The sequence below is a fragment of the Bison bison genome, unplaced genomic scaffold (assembly GCF_000754665.1).
Source record: "Bison bison bison isolate TAMUID 2011002044 unplaced genomic scaffold, Bison_UMD1.0 scf7180017864053, whole genome shotgun sequence".
NCBI lineage: Eukaryota > Metazoa > Chordata > Mammalia > Artiodactyla > Bovidae > Bison > Bison bison.
In genome coordinates, this window is record NW_011494625.1 from 5,736,617 (window position 1) to 5,758,926 (window position 22,310).

At 40.0% G+C, this 22,310-nt stretch overlaps 1 protein-coding gene across 3 annotated transcripts in view; it reads left to right on the forward strand.

The window, feature by feature from the left end:
• Window positions 1–22,310, forward strand: part of HIVEP1 (human immunodeficiency virus type I enhancer binding protein 1) — a 137,981-nt gene that overhangs the window by 105,926 nt on the left and 9,745 nt on the right. The window contains exons 5-8 of one of the 3 annotated variants that reach the window (XM_010835877.1): window positions 7–286; window positions 3,676–3,809; window positions 4,521–4,696; window positions 9,310–9,411. In XM_010835877.1, coding sequence (XP_010834179.1) covers window positions 7–286; window positions 3,676–3,809; window positions 4,521–4,696; window positions 9,310–9,411 — 692 coding nt within the window. Of the gene's footprint in view, window positions 287–3,675; window positions 3,810–4,520; window positions 4,697–9,309; window positions 9,412–22,310 lie in introns of all 3 variants that reach the window. The other 2 variants (XM_010835878.1, XM_010835879.1) reach the window with 2 other exon arrangements.

Genomic DNA, 22,310 nt, shown 5'->3' on the forward strand with positions numbered 1-22,310 from the left:
CACGTCCTTCCCCAGCCTGAAGACAGCCACGAGCTCCACGTGGTGCTGCCTGATGAGACAGAAGGCCCTGCACCTGCCGCAGAAGGACCAGAAAACCTCGGCCTACACTGACTGGACCGTGAGCGCCAGTGACCCCAACCCACTCGGCCTGCCGACCAAAGTGGCTCTTTCTCTCCTGAACTCCAAGCAGAAGACCGGAAAATCTCTGTACTGTCAAGCAATAACCACCCATTTCAAGTCAGACTTACTGGTCTATTCAAGCAAGTGGAAAAGCAACTTAAGCAAGGTACTTGAAATGTCCTTTATCTTCAGAAAGAGTCTGTGCAAGTTAGTTTCCACCTGTCTGGATGCCTGCAAACATTTCAGTTGGAGGTTGTATTTTAATTTTGAATGACAAACTGCTAAGTGTAGAATTATTTGAAAGAAAGTGACAGGTTTACCTAGGGAGCTATATTGATCAAGATTACCCAGAGTCCCTTCAGTGATTCTGTCTTTAAGCATTTTGAAAATGATAACCTGCCTTGAGCACTTTTTTTCTGTTGGCGGAAATTTAAGTCCTAATGGTACATATAATCGTATTTTTACTTTTATCTGTCTCTTATACTAAGGATTTGTTTTTCTTGTTAGGTGACAGAAGACTACATTTATGCTTTGTCCCTGCTAATGAAGGGGGACAGAGATGTGAATATTGGAGATTGTTCTGTTTCATTTTGAAATAGAAGCAGAGAGCCATTCATCCTTGCTTTATGCAAATCTGACCACCCTCCGCTGACCATGCTAATCTCATATCTCGTTCTGTGTAGCTATAAGAAGCATCTTACTACTAGAGAAAAGATTCACAAAATAACTGTACACTTGATAATTAAGTTAATTTGGTCAAGATTTGTACAGAAAAGTCATAAAAGTATTAAGTTTGGGTTATTTGTGAAATAAATCTTATTAGAGTTGTTGGCTTTATAAAATGAGGAAATCATTTAAATGATTAAGAATAAATACATAAATAAGGGTATTAGGTTGGACTCTGGACATTCAGAATTGTAGATTAAGTTCTTGATCTGTACAGGTTATACAGGTTCATAAATATTTATTTATCAATAAGATAATAATCACAGTACCAGTATTAGAAGTGTATACAACTTTAAAAGAAGGAAGTCTCTAACACTAGCAGGTAACTCAAGGAATATAAGGAAGATATTCCAAGAGTCGTGATACTTTGGCTGAATCTTTAAGGAAGAAAAAAAAGTAGAGAATTTTTTTTTTTCAAGCAAACAGAAATGAGAAATTTTAATAGTCTGCCAAATGATGTGGAAGTGAAAAAGAACGTGGTTCATTTATAGAACCCCGAGGAGCCCAGCATGGCTAGCTGGTGTTGGAAGCTGGAGACACTGACCTAGTTTGAAGTTGGAAATGGAAATAAAGACCAAAGGAATGCACATGGTGGTAGAGAGCCTTTGATACTTTCTCAGTGGAGGAGGGTCCATCTAGACCACTCAGAATTTAATTTTCAGGTGCTTAGCCTCTATGTCTACTAAATCAGATGGAAAATGAGACTTGAGCATGAGAATTTAAACAGAGCTTCGTGTATCTATGTTCCTGAAGCACCTATGAAAACTAGCTCTCCTTCAGTGCTGAGTGCTTGGTAGAAATGCCTTGGGAAGGGCACACCCAGATTTGGAGCTGGGAAAAGAGTTCCAGGTGGAAGGTGTAGAGATCCTTCAGTGCATAGATGCAATTAATGAGGTCGCCCAGGAAGAGTGTGAAGAAGAGAGAGGGGCTTGGGACGGATCCCAATATCCCTACTATTTAAAGGGTTGAATGAATGAAGAAAGCCCCCATTGGAACTGAAAGAGAATTTCAAAAGGAGGGGAACTAGGAGAAAGTGGTATCACACAGGGCGAGGAAGAAGATATTTCAAGGAGAACTGTTCGAGCCAAGAGGTCAGACAAAGGAGACTAGCATGGTATCAGGACTCAACGGCCTGATATCCCTGAGGCTTGAGCTATATGGACTGGTGACCATGGGGGGCTGGCTACTGGCTTGAAAGTTGCTGCTGCTGCTAAGTCACTTCAGTCGTGTCTGACTCTGTGTGACCCCATAGACGGCAGCCCACCAGGCTCAGGCTTGAAGGTTGACTCACACCCAAGTGTGGATGTCTTTATAATTCAAAATGGAAAAGAATAGACAGATGCTAAAAGAAATGAGGTGTCAACACCATATAATGGATAGAGTAGTTAAGCATATAGACTAAGAAAATAGTATAGCTTTTGGCGTGTTGCTCATTGGTGAACAGAAATGAGATCTGATAGCAAGAATGTGAGCAAAAGATAAGGGAGAATTTGGTATTGAGAAGAAGGTAAGCAATAGGATTGCTGCTGTTAAAGGTACAAAGTCAAGGAAAGGTGTGCGTATATAGATTCCAGATTGCAGGGAGACCGGATGTGTTTGCCAGAAAAGGAGGAGACAGTTGCATTTGTACTCGTCAGGGTCCGTGCCATTACCTCTTCACACCACCTTTTTGAGACAGGCCAGCTGCTCTTCTTTGCCCCTGGCTTTGTAAGGACGGGCCTTCCCAACAGAGTTCTTGGTGAGGCCACTACGGCCCTCTGTTCATGGTACACACCCCTTCTCATCACTTAACTATGTTACTCTGTAATTATGTTACTATGTCCTCGCAGTACAATAGCTGTCTACTTGGTGGTGTGATTCTTAGAGGAAGATTGTCGGGGAGGGTGGAATCAAGAGGCCCTTGATCAGAAAAGTTGGGCCTTATTTTGGATTTGGCCAGAGGACTGGAGTTGGTGTCCTTGCTGTTAACACTTGACCTTCGACAAGGGTCCCTCCTCACTGGGACGTGATCCACCAGCGCTGCCCGCCTCCTGGGGCGTTTGAGGGCAGAGTGGACCGGGGAGTGAGATAAGTGGCTGGGAATAGTGCAGCTGTATAAAATCATGAGATGGTGTCGCAGCGTTTCGGCAGGGAAAGCACACACTGTTCATTATCCTCGTGTTCAGTGCTTTTTTCCTAGAGATTTAAGTAGTGTGAGGCCAAGACCTAACTTTTGACCTGAGGTGTATAATTCACAGTCATCACTATTCAGGAACTTTGCAGAGGATAGCGAGAAGAAATCTAACTATGGTTTAAAATGATGGGGAAGAGGAGGCTAAAATAATGGGAAACAGGGCTACTTCTTTAACTTCACCGCACATTGACACTGACGGGGAGTTACTCGTCTTTTTCAGGGTGTGAGACATTATGCCATAAGGGGTAGCTAGCTCTTTTCCATCTTTAAAGAGTAAACTCTTTAACAAGTATGCTTAGGCTGTAATATGAGTGATTGGTAGCTCTAAGAACAGTATTTAGTTTATTTTTTAAATTCGTATTAGGTTCATTGAATACCAGGGTGGGAGGTTGTAGAGTCTTTATTTGGGGGTGTCACTGGAATGTGGTGGAATTTTAAAGTCCAATAAGATTTATCAGTTCATTGTGATTCCGACAGATAAAGGAGGAGAGAAAGCAATGACCTTTAAAGCTGTTACATCCTTGTAATGCCTTCCATTAAGCTAACCTTATGCACTGTACTCTGCCGTGTTTTAATTTCCAAGTGAAACATCAGCGTGTTTGTGTTTTCAGCTTTATTAAATTAGTGTCTCTCTCTTTTTTTTTTTTCCCTTTCAGAGAGCATTAGGTAATCAAAAGTCCACAGTAGTTGAATTCAGCAGTAAAGATGCCTCTGAAATTAACAGTGAGCAAGATAAAGAAAATTCCTTAATCAAAAGTGAACCAAGAAGAATTAAAATATTTGATGGAGGGCAAGTACAAATTTTACTTCTTAAATGTACATTTAAACTTACTTTTTAAATGTACATTTGCTTTCATGTGAATGAAGACTTACTAGTGCCAATTTTATAAAAATGTTGCAGAGTTTCTTGGCTTATTAACAGAATCTTCATGGCAAAATATATGTTAGGTATTATGTTAAATAACTCCATTTTGATCAAGAAAATGATAACTATTTAGGAAACATTATAGGTTCTAGGAGGCAGCTGAACACTAAATTTTCAGAGTGAACCCTGGGTTTCACATTGATTCATAATAAGGAATGGCCTGGAAAAAATCTGCTAAGAGATGAATTAATTGCCTATTTGATATCTTTTGTGAATTTGGTTGTGAAAAAAATCATAAGAGCCAGTTGTAGTTAAAATGAAGCTCAGAAATATTTCAGTACTGATAGTTGTAACTGAATTTAACAATAACGAAACTTTTAGACAAGTGACTTAGACTAGGAACTATTTTAAAATTAAACCTGGTATTGAATAAAGCTTGAATTGAATTAGCTATTAGAATATTGTGTTGCTTTGAAAAGCTGGAATATTCTGTTACTTGTATGGGCATAACATTTATATTGATTGAGTGTAAATATTGTGCCTTGTCTTTATTTTTTAGGTTGAATTTTAATCATCAATATTTTCTCCAAGACATAGTATCCAGTTGCTTTATTCATTTTTTTTTCTTTAAATTAGATATAAATCAAATGAAGAGTATGTATATGTCCGAGGCAGGGGAAGAGGAAAGTACATTTGTGAAGAATGCGGAATCCGCTGTAAGAAACCTAGCATGTTAAAGAAACACATACGAACCCACACAGATGTCCGCCCCTACCACTGCACTTACTGTAACTTCTCCTTTAAGACAAAAGGTATGAGACGACACTGCTTCATAGTCCTTTATTATATGCATTAAGTCAGTAGAGCCAAGACCCAGCTTTGCATATTATTTGACCAACGATGCAGTAGTTTAAATAAACTAATATACATTATACCTTATTAGCATCATGTTTTTATTTCTTTCTATATTTCTAGACCTCAGATTTTAATTACCTACTTTGAGAATATATGTAATAAATATGACATTCGAAAAGGAGCAAGTGCCCTTTTTTCTTTTACTCCCCAAATTACAGTTGTATAACGTGATGACTAATACATTTTCAAAATTACTTATTTTGGGGCCAAAGAAGAAAAAGAAATTTTTGTGATCACAAGTAAATGCATTTCAGTGCTACAAGATTAAAGACAAAAATTAATAAGTACAGTAAAATTATACTGATTACATTCATGTTTTATTATCTAATTTTAGTCATGCATAGCCATTTCTTTTTTTTCCATGAAACATTTATTTTACCCAAATTCTTTGGAATTTGTTTCAAAGTTTTCTTTTATACTGTGTAATTATTATAGAACTCAGAACTAGTAGTTAAAGTTACATTTAGTACCATTTCTGCACTCTTTATATGTTTTTATTTAAATTGTAAGGCTTTGTTATAGTTAAGGTAATTTTACCTTCTGTAAATTTCCTGTTACATATAATGAATGCACTATTGTAAAATGTTTGCTTCCTCCATTAGGTTCCTTGTTTATGGATTATTGTATAAACATTAGTTGCTTGAGGCTTCAATTTCATATACCACCCTTTACAAAATAAGACTCTCTCAAATACAAGGCAGTGTGATCATAAAATTATTTGTCTGAAAGGACAAAATCTATGAAAAATATTTAATCAGTAACTTTTTCACAGAACGACTTTATTTTTATCCCTTTTAGTTAACATTTGCTTTTTTCTTATTGTATTGGTTGACTTTGAGGTTTTGTTTTAAAGATTGATCAATTCTTCAGCAAAGTTCATTACCTTTTTTGGCTACTGTTTATTGGCATTTAAGGAGAGTTATAGTGTATAGTAGCTTCTAATTAGCTCTCCTTAAATGCCAGTAATACCTGAAACAAGAGTGATGGGGGAAAACAAAACCGTGATCCAAATAGTCTTGAATAGTTCTAAAGTTTCAAGAAATCATGAGTTGGGAGCAACCATGATTCTGTCTTTCTTGATGTATAGAGGAGTTCCTTCTAGAAATGGAGAGTGTATTTCAGGATAATTTTCCTGATCTTGTGGGAAGGCTTTGATAGGATTAAGTGGTTTGATCTTTTAACCCAATTCATGGCTTTTACACTGGTTTTGATCCTAATGATTATGAAATGCCCGTCTGTTAAATAATTTCCAATGTGAGACCAGGAGATTAGCAATAGCCCAGTATTTACAAATAAAAGATGACCAGGTACAAAGTGATGTTACCAGATAAAAGAGGATCAAGGTATAATGTGAAATGGGTATTTCTCGGTAGAAGGAGGGAAAGGAATAAGGGTATTTTAAAGGTATATTTATAAGGGCAAGAAAGGAAGGAAAACGTAGATGTGGAAAACCTAATGGAACCACAGAGATTTCTTGGCAAAGAAAAATTTCATGAATCATCAAGTATTAATCCTAGTGAGATAGCTCAGACCAGCATCATGTAGAATTTAAGATAAATGTCTATTAAGTGGTGGACGGGGCATTATGATCCGTGAAGAGTGAGCAGTGCATGTTAGCAGTCTTCCTGTCTGTCATTTCTCAAACATGCCACACATGTGAGTTTACGTTAAACTTTCTGTTTTGTCAGATTGTTCATTGGAATTACATGATAAATACTTATTTAAAGAAAGCTACCCAAGCTAAGGAGACTGGTGAAGAAAATGTCAGAAATTCACTATTTCCCTATTCTCCTCAGGGCAATTCTCTTTTCTGTGGTCAGCTTCCTTGTAGAAGTCTACCTTTTGTGAATGTATGTGGAACAGATTCCATAGTACCTTTTAAAGGCAGCTAAATAATAAAAGTCTTGTTTTTTGATGAGACTGTAGATTTTGCCCTACTCTGATTGATTTGGTTTTCCCAAGCAGTTCACCTCTACTTCTTATTGGATGTGTCTGATTATTAACAGAAAGTAATAGTGATGTGACGGCATGCCCTATAAATAGGAGTATGCAAAGATAGCATTGCTCTGTTCTCCTAGACTTTGACGCTTCTGATGGTCATGCTTGTAAATCTGTGCTTCATCATTTGTCCTCTCAGTTTATTTTATGAATGCATTTTCAAACCAGTTTTAATTGATTTGTCTTCATTATTCTACTTTAAAGGTCAGTCAGCAGAAAATCCACATTGAGCTTGCATCTCTGCAGGATTTAGGCCCATATATAAAAGAGAAAGTTGGGCTCTCTCTATAGCTATAGGAACCCAGAAACAAAAGCTTCCTGCTTTCCAGAGGATTTAGATTAATGTTTATTAAATCTGTTGAAAAATGTATTGTGTTAAATTAATGCACCAAGTTTAAAGCATTGCTAGGGGATATTTGCATTTTAATATGCATGTTCTGCATATGAAATGCAAATTGCTTTATTTTAAATTATTTACAAAGTTGGTTAATAATAAGTAATAGCTCAAGTTATGAGAAAATATGCTTATTAAAAACTTTATATTCCCAAATTTGCCTCCTTACAATTATACATCTATCTCTTAGAAAACAAATGACCTCTATGACTACCTATTTATTAAGGAACAAAAGCATTTTGAAAGAACTATTAGTGGACCTTGTAAGTTGGTTTGTAATATTGATATCATACTAGAAAGTGTTTTGACTTGTAAATGGAAATTTCAGCCACAATAAGATGGGAAAACTAGTCATAACTTTTAGTATGAAAATTTTGAAGCATACAGAAAAGTAGATATTTGTATAATGAGCACCAGTATACCCATCATCTTTTAATAGTTGTTAACATGTTGCCAAATTTGCTTCATGCTTTATTTTAAAATAAATGTCAGACCTGGCAAGTCATTTAAGCTGGACATTCTCTCTAGAATCACAGAGGTCAGGGTTTGCTGGATCCTAGTATCTAGTCCGGGCCCCACTTTCACTTGAACCTGTTAAGCCCCAAGCTCTGGGATGTTGTACATACCAACTAGTGCAAGAATTGGCCTAAACAGGTTTGACCAGATCCATCGGCTCACTGAATTTTTAGTGGAATTGAAGTTCTATAAATATTGCAGTTTCACTGGTCTTCTAGCTACCACAAGATTTGGCTCCAGGTCTGGACCAGTGATTCAGACATGTTTAGCTCTTCTAAAGGTTTATTCTCAAATACTTATATGCCCCTGCTCACCAAACCCAGCATTTAGATTTTGTTTCTTTTCAAAAGAGGTGATTTTCCCTTGGCAATTTTGGGTGTGTGTGGCATTATCCACTCAAGCTGCTTGTTATCCTCTAGAGAATCTGAGTTCTCTCCCTGTATTAATGATCACTTTGGGCCAGCATGCCCAGTGGTTCCCAGTGTAACCCAGTGGGTCAATATACCAGCTGTCAGAGGAAATACCCCTTTAGGGTTACTATTAGGAGACTTTTAGTCACAAGGGTGAATACTTACAGGGGTAAATATACCAGCTGTCAGAGGAAATACCCCTTTAGGGTTACTATTAGGAGACTTTTAGTCAGAAGGGTGAAGTGAAATTAATGCAGAAAATTCTTTCTCTTGTTCCAAACACACAGAAATACTATTTGTAATACAACAACTAACTATAGTTTTGAATGGATAGCCAAGCTTGAAATTTAGAAAGACAGATTTCAGATAACAAAAATAAAAAAGAAACTCCAAACTAGCACGGTGAACAGATAATGGAAAAAAAAAAGTCCATAAAGGCATCAAGCCAGATATATGTCCACAGACCTGGGGATTCATACTCGGCCTAGAATGGAGTCTAAGGCCTCTGAAAGAAGCCTGGCTCACCTGTCCAGTGTCTTTGGACCATGTAGGGGAAGAGCTCCCTGCTGAAAAACAAATCCCTATACCTATGCCATGCCAAAAAGATCCCCAGATTCATCCAGAATTACTGGAATGAAGCTTTTCAAGTCTCAGGCAGAAGCATCTGGAAAACCGACATATAGAGATGTCTACAGCCCAGGGTACTTACAACTTCATGCAGAACCATCTTGCTCAAGATAAGTTTACAATAAAAGCTAAGAAGTGTACAAGGAAATAAAATACTATGAGGGAAAGCCAGCAAACACAGCCTGGGGAGACTTCAGAAACCACAGGTCACAGTGCAATCTGAAAGGGACTTTAAGTGTGTATAAAATGTTCTATGAAATAAATAAGGACTGGAGAATAGAAACCGTAAGGCAATGGTAGACATTATCAAAGTAGAGGAGATTATTACTTAATAATAATTAAGTAATAATCTGAATAATAAATCTCTCTTCTTTATGATTACTTAACAACAGGGTTATTACAACATACAGATGCCAGTATTTTCTTTTGAACAAATTTTAGTCATTGGAATTGTGTAACCACAGTCTGTACTTTCACTTGAAATAGGAATGGAATTTGCCAGTATTGACAAATGCAATAGCCAAATAATACTATGTAAGCTTAGTAAACATTCTTTTCCCTTAAGGAAATCTGACAAAACACATGAAGTCCAAGACACATAGCAAGAAATGTCTGGATTTAGGCGTCTCAGTAGGTTTAATAGATGAACAAGATACAGAAGAATCAGGTAAGGCTTTATTCCATATTTTTCATAAATGCTATTTACAGTGTACTCTTTTTTTTTTTTGCATCCATACTCTTCTTTCCATTCCCACTGACTTTGCTCAGTTCCTATTTTCATTGCCTCTTATTTATCCTATGTGATAGACTCCTGATCAGTTTCCCATCTTTACTTTGTCTTCCTTCCTTTAACATCTATCCCTGCTGACGTTGTTAATCTTCCTGCAGCATGTGTCTGATCATACTATCCCTCCGCTCCGAGTCTTCCATCGGTTTCCATTTGCCTACCAAGAACAGTATGAGCCACTTGACAGAGTAATTCCTCACAATCCTTTCTAGTCTGACGCCCGCCCGCCCGCTTCTCCACCTGTGTCCCTCATCTCTCTCTCTCTCTTCACTTGCCCCACCGCTTGAGTCTCCTGCTTCCGTGACGCTGATCCGGCTCTGCCTGTACCGCTCTCCCTGAAGGCCCCGCCCCCGGTCCCCGCAGAAACGCGGCTCCCCGTCTGCACCCGGTCGAAATCTTATTTCCTCCAAGATCCAGCTCAAATCCACCGCTGGCACGAAGCCTTCTCTGATTTTTTCCCTTGCCACAACACTTGTGGAAAGCAGTTGTTCCCTTTTCTCGACACCTGCAATATTCTAGAGTTTGCTCCGTGAAAGTAATGAACCCCTTTCTGCCATGCTTTTATTATGATTTACACGCTTCCTTGCTCACCTCCTCACTGAGATTCTCAAGCGTGTCAGGAGTAGAATTCATGCCTGGGTAATACTCGAGGCCACCCACAGTCCTCAGCGCGGTGCCTTGCTCAGGGCAGCCGCTCTGGAAATATTTGTGGCATAAAGTATTCGTTTGCTTCCCCGGATTGTTTATTATCTTGAAAAGGTTAACTGGTTGTTTTCTTAACAACAGTTGTTAGCTCAACAACCAGAAGTATTTATCTCTAACCAGTTTTGAGGAGAAATAAACCTGTTCATCTGTTCTGACTAATCAGACAGTAGAATTTTATTCTTTGTAAGGCTTTTTGTTTCAACCCAAGAATTTAGCAACAAAAGAGATACATTGTTGTTTTTTTAAGTTTCCTATTGCTTTTTTGAAAAATACCCTAAATTAAACATTTACCTGCTTGCTATGTTTTAGTTAGTATGTACTAGTTTGATGTAGAAAAAATTTCCAAAGAGAAAATGGTGAAGACATCTTTGAAAACATAGGTAAAAAAAGCAAATGTTTTTCATTCCACCTGACAACAATTAACACACTAGATGAACCAGCCTGAATTTGTTTCTAAATATTCAAGAGAAGTGACTCATGTCGGAAGTGCTACGGTTGATATGATTTATTATTTTAAGCTTAAGGAAAAGATTGCCTTAAAATTTAATTACTGGCAATAAATGGATGTGTTCTTAAAAGAAGGAAAAGATAATTATAACAAACTTAGGACAAAAAGGAGGTTCTTAGTGTTTTATAGACACTTTGATACACTGATGCATATTGGGAATGGCAATATCAGGATTTAAAAGTAATATGTCAAATTAACATATGTGTAACTTTTTTGTCCTAGGAACAGAAGTATTAAAACTGATTTTAGAATGGCTAGGAATTGAATTCTGTGTTGGTGTCTTTGTTTAAAGACACACATTTAATAAAAGTAATATACCTATAGTTTACTTCTAATATAAATCGTCTGTTTGATTTATTTTCTGCTCTTTATAATCCTGCAGTAAATTAACTACCATAAGTATTTAAGTGAAAAAAATCTCTCCTCATTATTTATTTGCTTTATTGCTGTTCCACAGAGCAATTCAGAATTAAAAAGCTAGGAAAAAACAGTAAGGGTTTCAGTGAGTATATTTATCACCTACAGACTAGAAAAAGCTCAAAGTAAGGGCTGTAACATGAAACACTAATTTCTGAAAAAGGTATAAATGTTAAAAGCATTATTATTATAATATATACTCTTAAGTGTTTTTTACTTTTTCAAGAAGATAAGTCTTACAAAATTAAGTAAATGTCTGTAGAAATCTACTGAATTGTCAAGGGAAGCTTGTGTTTATATCCCAGATTTCCATAGGCGAATTAAGTGCAGTATTCATGAATTATCAGAATCATTCCGATTGGCTGACTAATGATGATCTTACGTTATCTCCCATTCATTTTTGTCATTTCTCACCCCATTCCAGAAGCACTGGAAGCAGGTTTTAGGTTACGACTCAAACTTAATGGCCCTAATTCCCAATTTCAGTTGAGATCCTCTGATAAAACTCGAGGTAGCTTTACCTGTTTTTCTGTGTGTATGTGTGTGTGTGTGTTTTAATTACTGTATTTATTGGTAATACTCTCAGGTTTTTTTCATGGTTTTTATTGAATAGTAAATTATAGCACTTCGATGGATTTTGCCAACTGCTATTTTATATCAGAGACCTCATGTTTCTTTAAAAAATGCCAACAAAACATATTCCTTCACTTTTGCTTTATTATAGGCTTGCAGTGAAGGCAATAAATGGTCAGTATTTATTGTTTGAAACAAATGGTCTTGCTTTCCCTTTATTGTCTTTTGTTCTTCTAAAAAACATTTTTTTTTAATACAGTTGACATTACAAAGAGTTTTATTATATGCACTCAAGTATTCACACCAGAGTTGGTGATTATATTTTCTTTCATTGGCTTTAAGTCTTTCTCTTAAATTCAGTGTATTTGGGGTGGGCAGGGGTGGGGGGGGGCAAGCTAAATAAAGATCATACATGAGGTGCAATGTCCCTTACTTACCCTTCATGTCACTCTCCCCAGAGGCAAACAGTCACCACACTTAGGGATTTTCTTTCAGTTCATTTTCCATACATGTGCATATCCAAACATAACACGTTGGGTTTTAAGTTTGTATTCCAAATTTGCATAGACACTATCACCTTATATGTAGATACCTAGAAAATTAATTTTGCTTTATAATTTTAAGTTGTTCTGTAGAACAGTTTGTATTTCTCCACATCCTTAACTATACCGGATAACTGTATGAATTTTAACTTGGGACCAATTTGATGGATGACGTCTTATTGCTTTATTTATGTGTTCTTGATTACTATCCTAAGGTTGGATCTTACAGTTCTTTGGGACGTAGTTTCATGCTGTTAAACTGATGGCAGTGAGAGGTGGGATCTTGCTGAGCAATTCTTCAGATGTCTGTGTTTTTAGAGAGGGAAGCCCGGAAGCCTGCAATGTGATGCCGCATGTCTGCAGGGCAGACTTGTTTTCTAGTCCAACACCCGCCTAGAACATAGTAGGTATTCTTTTTCACTCTCCTTTGCTCATTCCTTCTCATCTTCCATCTCTATACGTGGTGCCCAGGGCCGTGATTTCTAAGCTCTCATCTTTTCTGTCTATGCCCCTCCTCCGGTAGTCTCATCCAGTCTTCTGACTTTTTAAATGCCATCTATATGCTGATGATTCCATTATTTACTCTAGACCTACACGTCCATCTGCCTGCTTACCACCTCCTCTTGGACGTTCTAATGGAACATCTAGAACCTGATGTGCCCCAAACTCCTGGTTGACTCCTTTCCTCTTAAGACGCATGTTTCCCTGTGGTTTTTCCCCCCATCCTTTCAGCTGTTGCACTGAAATCTTGAAGTCTTGGTCTGATGTCCTTTGCCTCCAATCCGTCAGGAAAACCGTCACCTCCTCCTTCAAAATGCATTCAGAAAAGTGCTTTGGGCCACCTGTGGCACCCAGCTCTGGTCAAAGCTATCATCCTGTCTTCTAAGTTGCTTGCAGTAGCCCCTGATGGTCTTTGGAGTTCAACCCCTGTCTCTTCACAGGCTGCTTCCGACACAGCAGCCAAAGTGGCTTTTTAAAATGATGTCGTTACTTTGCTTAAAACCCTCCATCAGCCTCCTGGCTTGTTCAGAGCTGTGGTCTGTGCCCCCCGCGAGCTCTCTGCCCCCCGCCCCCACTTCCTCGCTGGGTGCTGGAAGGCATGCCATCATCTCAGCGCTCTGCTCAGATGTCACCTCATCAGGGAGGCCTTCCTGCACCGCCCAAGAAGAAACCCCTGGCCCTCTCACCGCCAGCCTTGCTCACACCCCCGACCTGCTTATTTTTCTCTGTGGAATTTAACCACCACGAGGAATGTGAGTATTATCTGTTCATTTCAACTAGAAAGTAGAACAGAAGGACAGGCATCTCCTCATGCTCGCTGCTCTGTGACTTGCTGGGACTGTTACCAGCAAGTCATAGACGGTAAATAGTTGTAGACTGAATGAATGACTGGGAAATATGACCTTTTACTGTCAGGAAATAACTCAATATTGTGGGGTTTTTTTAATATTTATTCATCTTCCATTAAATTCCTTCACTGCGATGAAATGGTAGCTGTAATACAATATTTAACGCCTTTACTTATGAATAGCATTTACATGATTTAGCCATGGTATTATAGGTATTTGACACAGGTATTATCAAAGAGATGATGGCCATTCATTTGTTTCTTGGTTATTTATGGGTTATTAGAGCAGAAGACTAGCGGATATTTTAAGCTACCCTGACCATTCCATTTCTTCATCATTAGTAATGATCTGCCCAGACTGATAAGTATCTGTGGCCATTTTTCAGTGGTTCCAGAGAAGAGTTTATTCTCTTTCTGGTGGATTCCTTTTACAGATTTAGCGCTGCAGCCGCTGTCCAGTATGTGCAGAGGCACTGCCCTCGGGAGCTCCTCGCCTGTGGCTGTGATGCTGGAATGTTGAGTGAGCCCAGCCTGGCCAGGGTCCACTTCCCCAAAGCTGGGATCTGGGGAGGACAGGGATACCTGGTCGGGAACAGAGAGATGACTGGGGGTATCCCAGGAGAAAGGAAAGGAAGGGAATATAGAAAAAAGTATATTTATCCATATGTCACTTTGTTCAAAAAAGTATTGATGAGAGGGGGTAGGGTAAAGGATTCTGGACCCAGGGAGTTGTTAGGCAAAACCCCAGAAGTTGGGAGAGGGGTGGAGGGCATTAAGAGTGTAAATGCAGATGAGAAGAGAGCACTAGCAAGCTGCGGGGGTCGGGGTCCTGCTGTACAGGAGAATTTCAGCATGGGCCTTTAAGAAAGTCGGAGGGGTTTGGGGTGTTTTTTTTTTTAATTATCTAAAATAATTTAAAGTCACTGCTGTTTTAGTCCCATATATATATGAAAAAGCTGGCTTAAAACCCAACATTCAAAAAACTAAGATCATGGCATCCAGTCCCATCACTTCATGGCAAATAGATGGGGAAACAATGGAAACAGTGACAGACTTTATTTTCTTGGGCTCCAAAATCACTGCAGATGGTGACTTCAGCCATGAAATTAAAAGACACTTGCTCCTTGGAAGAAAAGCTATGACCAACCTAAACAGCATATTAAAAAGCAGAGACATTGCTTTGCTGACAAAGGTCCATATCGTCAAAGCTGTGGTTTTTCCAGTAGTCATGTATGGATGTGAGAGTTGAACCATAAAGAAGGCTGAGCGTCAAAGAATTGATGCTTTTGAACTGTGCTGGAGAAGACTCTTTAGAGTCCCTTGGACTGCAAGGAGATCCAACCAGTCCATCCTAAAGGAGATCAACCCTGAGTACTCACTGGAAGGACTGATGCTGAAACTGAAGCTCCAGTACTTTCGCCACCTGATGCAAAGAGCTGACTCATTAGAAAAGACCCTGATGCTGGGAAGGATTGAAGGCAGGAGGAGAAGGGGACAACAGAGGATGAGATGGTTGGATGGGATCCCTGACTCGATGCATGTGAATTTGAGCAAGCTCCGGGAGTTGGTGAAGGACAGAGAGGCCTAGAGTGCTGCATCCCATGGGGTTGTAAAGAGTCAGACACGACTGAGCGACTGAACACCTTTTGCTTCCCAGGTGGCTCAAAGGTAAAGAATCCACCTGCCAATGCAGGAGACATGGGTTCAGTCCCTGGGTTGGGAAGATCTGGAGGAGAAAATTACCCAGTATTCATGCCTGGAAAATCCCATGGACAGAGGGCTACAGTCCAGGGGATCACAAAGAGTCAGACACAACTGAGCGACTATGCACACACGCATACACATCTGACTTTTAATCTGGATCGTTTTCTCAAATATTCTTGAAACAAGGAAGCACAAATAGTAGAGTTTTTAATCCATGCCCCCTTGGAATTTTCATTGCCGAGCTTTTGTTTGTTTTTTCTTTCTGCCCCTGCTGTTTTATTTTGTAGTGGGAATTTAGACAGTAATGACTGAAAGACACATGATTTCCTTAAGTGGGTAGTCCCATTTGGCAACCACAGTAGTAATACCATAGAGCAAAACTCTTTTTCTGGAAGGGTGTTTTTACACACAGAGTACCTGAAGGTGTCAGCATCCCTCCTCCTCCACCAGGTGGAGTTTACAGGTTTGGGTGGATCGTTAGTAACTTTGCCCTCATGCATCCAGTTTTGTATGTATAAATATATAATGACTCACTCAGAAGTCTTGCTGTTCATTTAGTAAATCAGGGAGCTTTATTTCTCTTGGTGTTCATTTCTGCTCTGACTCAGCAGCATCACAGGGTAGATTTCCCTGCAGAACAGACCATCTAAAAGCCGAGGACTTGATTTGTTCCTGCCTTCACATTTCTGCGTGTGTTTGAAACCTCACCCTTAATCAATTCCATAAGGATGTTGTAAGGAAGAGTGGTGTACGTTATGAAGTGTTTCATTTCAGGATCAATTTTATTTTCCAAGGAAAAATATAAGTTATCAGCCATACTAATGTAGCAGAAGTAGCGGCTGACTTAAAATAGGAGGGAGAATAGCATTTTCAGCTCTCCCAGTTTTAATCTAATTGAAATGTACATCTGCTGGTGGGAAGCTCAGGTCCAGAAGCTGCTCAGGGCAGAGAGGTCTCAAGCGCTGGCTTCTCTCCCACGCTGCTTCCTTGCCTCCCATAGGAGTATCCCAGGTCCCTCATCACGCCAGGAAACCCCTCCTTCTCAGGAGCAGGCTCACGGCCGCTGTTCGAGACTTCAGCCGCCATCACCAGATTCCTGCCTGACCGTGTATTCCTTGTTTTCCGGAAAACAAGTGGTGAAATTGCCCTTGTGTAATGTAGGGTCTTTCCACATATTAGCTTGCTGTCTCTTTCCCTTTAACCATGAACAGTCTTAACTAGTTTTGATAGCCACCTACATATTTCACATGCGCAGCAGGGAAGTGCTGTCAGAAGTGGGGTCCTAGAACACTTTAGGAAGGACTGTTAGAGTCAGCACACTTGATTAAAGTCACGTAAGCCTTAACAGCCAGTGCTAACAGGAGATGTGAGAACTTGCTCCAGATATTTAAGCCTTGATTAATCTCAGACATCTGGGAAGTGGGTATAAACTTTTTAAAGGGAAAAACCCACAAGGATGTTATTTGGGAGAACCTGATTCTAAATGCCAGAGTTTGCTGCATAGCAACCAGAAACCTAAGGATTGTGTTTTTAGGTTTATTGAAAAAATTGGGGGAGGGGCAGGGGGCACTTGGCCATTTAATTGATCTTTTCTGTAGCATACATAATCATCAAGAAATATCATCTCTGAGCTTTCACTTATTCAACAAAATTAAAGGCTCTCTAAAGGCCAGTGTTGCTACAGAGTATCCCACCATAATATTTATTTGAAAAATCATAACCGTTTGATAATGTCTTGGTCAGCTTCTGGTTTTCCTGGGAAGATTCCAAGCCTTTTTATTCCATGTTCATATTTAATTATTCCTTTATATTTGCTTTGTTTATTTTCATCAGAGATTTACTCTAGATTTATTTCTACTTACCTACAGTATTTCTTCTCCTGATATCATCTCCAACCTTTTTCTTTTTTTATGGAATGTCCTAAACCTGTTTTCTCATCTACCAGCTCTTAACCCCAAACGTCACGCACCAGCGTAGTGCGCGAGTTTCCTGGTTGATGGAGCACTCACTATAGGTCCCTGTGGAGGTGCTGTGATGAAGGACCAAGTGCTCCTGAGCTGTTGACTCTTCACTCCCCTTAGCAACATGGGCTGTATGGCTGCCCATCTTATCCTTCAGCAGATAAATTTTTGTTCTCACTTTTCAAATGGACTGAATTTAGAGATGTTGGGAAGCATTTATTCTGAATTAAGCAGAGGGGACTGTAATCTTACCTAGGGCAACCATTAAACGTTGGACATCCGCCGTCTCAAGTTTCCATTTAGTTTAAACCTAGCACCTCAAGCTGTAATTATAGTAGGTGCTTATGAAAAGTCCTACCCTCCAGCCAGCTGTGCGCCTCCCTGTAATCTTGCCAGGCAAAATTATGTAGTCTCAGGAATTCTGTCCCTGTGTTCTTGGGATCTTAGTAAATACTTCTTTTGTATTCACCTTTTGTGTCAAAAAATCACACCGCTGGCTATTTGCTTTTTATGCCCTGATCCAAAGAATGTTTTCGTCAACAGACTGCTGGGCTTCAGTGCTAGGAATGCTGATATGTGCCCTTCACTGCCAGGCTGGGAGAACCATTCAGAGTGGCAGAGTGCGACTGGAAACACTGTTCTTGTTGGTGATGAAGTTCTTAGGATGGTGTGTGTAAGAAGGTGCGGTTAGATCACAGGACTTAAACCCTGTATCACATTTACCCTGAAAATTAATTTAGTGAAGAACTAAATGAAGTTCTTTCAAAACGAAATTACCTGCAGGATATGTTTTTGTCACTGGGATGTTTGCAGAAGATATTTTTACTCCTTTTAAGAAAAACTTTCACACAATATGAAACCATGATAGGTCTTGGAGTCTATAGTTAAAATAAAGAAGCGCTCATGTCAGTAGTGAGCAACACAGACAGCACTGCCTTTTGGTTTACTTCCTAAAGTTAGCAAACGTTAAACTCTAGCCCATTATATAGTTAAGATGAAAACATAGTTTAACAAAAACCCATTATTGCAGTAGTTGCATGCTTTGGGAAACTTTTCCCCCATGTTGCCCTTGTTTGGATTTCAGAGAAATTATGAGGGAAAAAAAGAGAGAAAACTTGCAACAACAGAACATTGATGGAGGAGTTGCCACTGACCTCCCAGGGGAGCCAGTCTGAGGGAGGCCCCAGACTCAGCCAGCAGGGGTCGCTGTTGGGCAGCGATGAGAGGGCAAGCCTGCAGCGCATCTAACCGAAATGGGATTTGGAAATACATCCATCTTCAGGGAAACGGTTTGATGAGTTAATTTTGAAAAACACTATGGCTGCACTGCTTACCTTCTTTTTCCCTCATAAATTTAAATTTACAGAAAATAGAATTCACATTACAAATATGTAGAATTGTACTGAGTACTGGAAATGTTTCTTTATAATGAGTTGAGAGTGTGTCCAGGAGGAGGGAAATTAAATAGAACTTTTAGAAGCCATTTATCTATGAACTTATTAAGTAAGTATGGCTTCTTTACTTCTGTTCTTGGTTCCCTGGGAGTTGCAGAGGGGTGGCCGACAGCTTTCACCCCACTGGAGTTCCAAATAGGAAAAGGAGTGCGTCAAGGCTGTATATTGTCACCCTGCTTATTTAACTTATATGCAAAGTACATCATGAGAAACACTGGGCTGGAAGAAGCACAAGCTGGAATCGAGATTGCCGGGAGAAATATCAGTAACCTCAGATATGCAGATGACACCACCCTTATGGCAGAAAGTGAAGAGGAACTAAAAAGCCTCTTGATGAAAGTGAAAGAGGAGAGTGAAAGAGTTGGCTGAAAGCTCAACATTCAGAAAACTAAAATCATGGCATCTGGTCCCATCACTTCATGGGAAATAGATGGGCAGTGGAGACAGTGTCAGACTTTATTTTTGGGGGGCTCCAAAATCACTGCAGATGGTGATTGCAGCCAGGAAATTAAAAGACGCTTACTCCTTGGAAAAAAAGTTATGACCAACCTAGATAGCATATTCAAAAGCAGAGACGTTACTTTGCCAACAAAGGTCCATCTAGTCAAGGCTGTGGTTTTTCCAGTAGTCATGTATGGATGTGAGAGTTGGACTGTGAAGAAAGCTGAGCACCGAAGAATTGATGCTTTTGAACTGTGGTGTTGGAGAAGATTCTTGAGAGTCACTTGGACTGCAAGGAGATCCAAGCAGTCCATTCTGAAGGAGATCAGCCCTGGGATTTCTTTGGAAGGAATGATGCTAAAGCTGAGACTCCAGTACTTTGGCCAACTCATGCAAAGAGCTGACTCATTGGAAAAGACTCTGAAGCTGGGAGGGATTGGGGGCAGGAAGACAAGGGGATGACAGAGGATGAGATGGCTGGATGGCATCACCGACTCGATGGACGTGAGTGTGAGTGAACTCCGGGAGTTGGTGATGGACAGGGACGCCTGGCGTGCTGCGATTCATGGGGTTGCAAAGAGTCAGACACGATTGAGCAACTGCATTGAACTGAACTGAACATTCCCTGTAGCTCAATGGTAAAGGGTCTGCCTGCAATACAGGAGACCAGGGTTCGAACCCTGGGGTCAAGAAGATCCCCTGGGGAAGGGAATGGCTACCCACTCCAGTTTTCTTGCCTGCAGAATTCCATGGACAGAGGAGCCTGGCAGGCCACAGCCCATGGAGTGGCAAAGAGTCAGACGTGACTGAGGAACTAGCACTACTGTGACATTGTACGTACCAAGGAAGGAAGAGTTGTCAGAGTGTATCTTACTGGAATAATGATGTGGCCCTTAAATTCTGGCTTCCCGCTGTGTTTAAGTCGCTTGACTTCCTTGCGTGAGATGCGTTTGGTGTCTGGTCTGCCACAAGTGGCTGTCAGGTTTAAACATGACAGTCCAGTAAAACATTGGCAAGCTGCTTCTGTAAAAGACCTGATAGTAAATATTTTAGGCTTTATGGGCCACACAGCCTCTGTCATGATGATGAAACTCAGTGAGTGTGGCACAAAAGTTGCCATAGGCAGTATGTCAACAATGAGCCTGGCTGTGTTCCCATAAAACTTTATGTGTAAGAACAGGGGGAGCCACGTGGGGGCTTGGCAGCCACTGATACATACGAGGAAGTCAGTGTCGTGTGCCGTCGTAGTTACTGAGCTCAGCAACAGCCTGTAGCAAAATGCACAGTGTCACAAAGTCAGAAACGGTAGCTTCCGGGGTAGTTAGCACATCTGTGTTCTTGACCTTGCTGACTTGTGGTCGTGAGCAGGTCACTTTCCCTGTCTTCTATCAGCACAGGTTCTGAGTCGATAGGAATAGTCTTCTCTGGAGGTTAAGGGGACAGCACAGTAATATGAAAGGGCTTTTTTTTTTTTTTTTTAAAGCACAAATGCAGGGGGCAGAGGTCTGGGCTTTGTTTTGGTGCTCTGGGTATTTAAAAGGATGCCTTTGTCTCAGGCTTCTTTAAGGTATCCGTTGTATCTTCTTTCTGCCACTCTGGAGTATCCACCCTATTTAACAAGTATGGAATGACCCAAAATTTACTTTCAAGTTTCCAAACTTCGACAGTGGTCTTCCCCCTTCAGAAGCTTCACGGCCCAGTACACACAGGGAGATAAACACTATTCAGTCCTTATCTTGGGACAGAAAACTTCAGGAAGGAACTGCAGCTCTTCTGAAGTTCTCTGTGGGCTGCAGGCACGTGGCTGGGTCCAGGGAGAAGGCCAGGTCTAGAGACACCAGCATTTTCCCACCCCTAATACTGCAAACCTTGATCCTGAAGTATGTCATCTGGGCAAAGACAAATTAAAATGGAGCCAAGTAGTTTTACCTCCTTCCCCATGAAAAAGCATATGGTTTTCTTTATATACTCTTTCATGTAAATTGCATACACTGAATTTTAGTATTTATATGTACAATTAAAAATTTTAAAGATTTATAGTATAATTGATAAACTTCCATATTCACTGTAAAATACAGCATATTTGTTGTGATATTTCAAAGGTTATCAGTTTGCTTTCTCCTTCGGGTTTGTATTTTACACGTTCTACTCTTTGTAATAAAATAATTATTTGAAGCTTTTAATGTCTGTGTAAACACTCAACTCCCTCATGCATATTTAAAAGCTAGGATATTGACTATAATTCATTGATGACCTTCTTGCAGATTATTCTGTGGTTGGGTTTTTATAATACGACATTGGAACATGGAGTGTTTAGCACAGACTCAGGAGCCACACCGGCCTGGGTTTGAATCTTGGTTCTGACACTTCTGAGCTGTGGGCTCCACCCTGTAAAATAATTCAGTGCTTTTTAAATTTTTTTAATTCATTGTCTGAGAAAAAAAATCATGTCCTTAATTAGTTTTTGTTTTATCTGTGATCAGATAGCAGTGCTTGGTGTGGAGAGTCTACCCGGGTTCTCCTGGAGTCTCGTTGGCTAGAACCAGAGTAGAGAGAACTGCAATATGGGTACAAGATTTAAGAGTGTGTGTATGTTTGGGGGGCGGGGACAGGGGCGTTAGGGTGTATTTTGGAGAAATTTCCTGAGCTTTTAAATTAAACAAGAGACATGTTGGAATTTATCTCAATTAATAGTTTCCTATGAAACAATAGGAGGAGAGAAAAAAAATACATGTCAGAAAGAGAAATCTGTATGAGCATAATAAGGACAACCGGGAGATGGGGGTTGTGTACGCTTTTCTGAATGAGACAGGATCTTGGGGTCAATAGAGTAAAATGAAGATCCTGGAGCGTTGGCAAATAGATTGATGTCATTTTTTTGTTTGTTTTTTTAAGATTATTTTGGTCTCATAGAAAAGTTGAAAAGCTAGTAGAGCGTATACTCTTTATCCGGCCTCCCCATCCGAGCATCTTACATGACCATACGACACCCGTCGATACTAAGAACCCAACCCCAGCTCAGGACTGCCAGCTGGAGAGCAGGACTTGCTGGTTTTCCCTCTGATGGCCTTTCCCATCCCAGGCTGTCCTTCAGGAGCCCACATCACATCCGGCGGTCATGGCTCC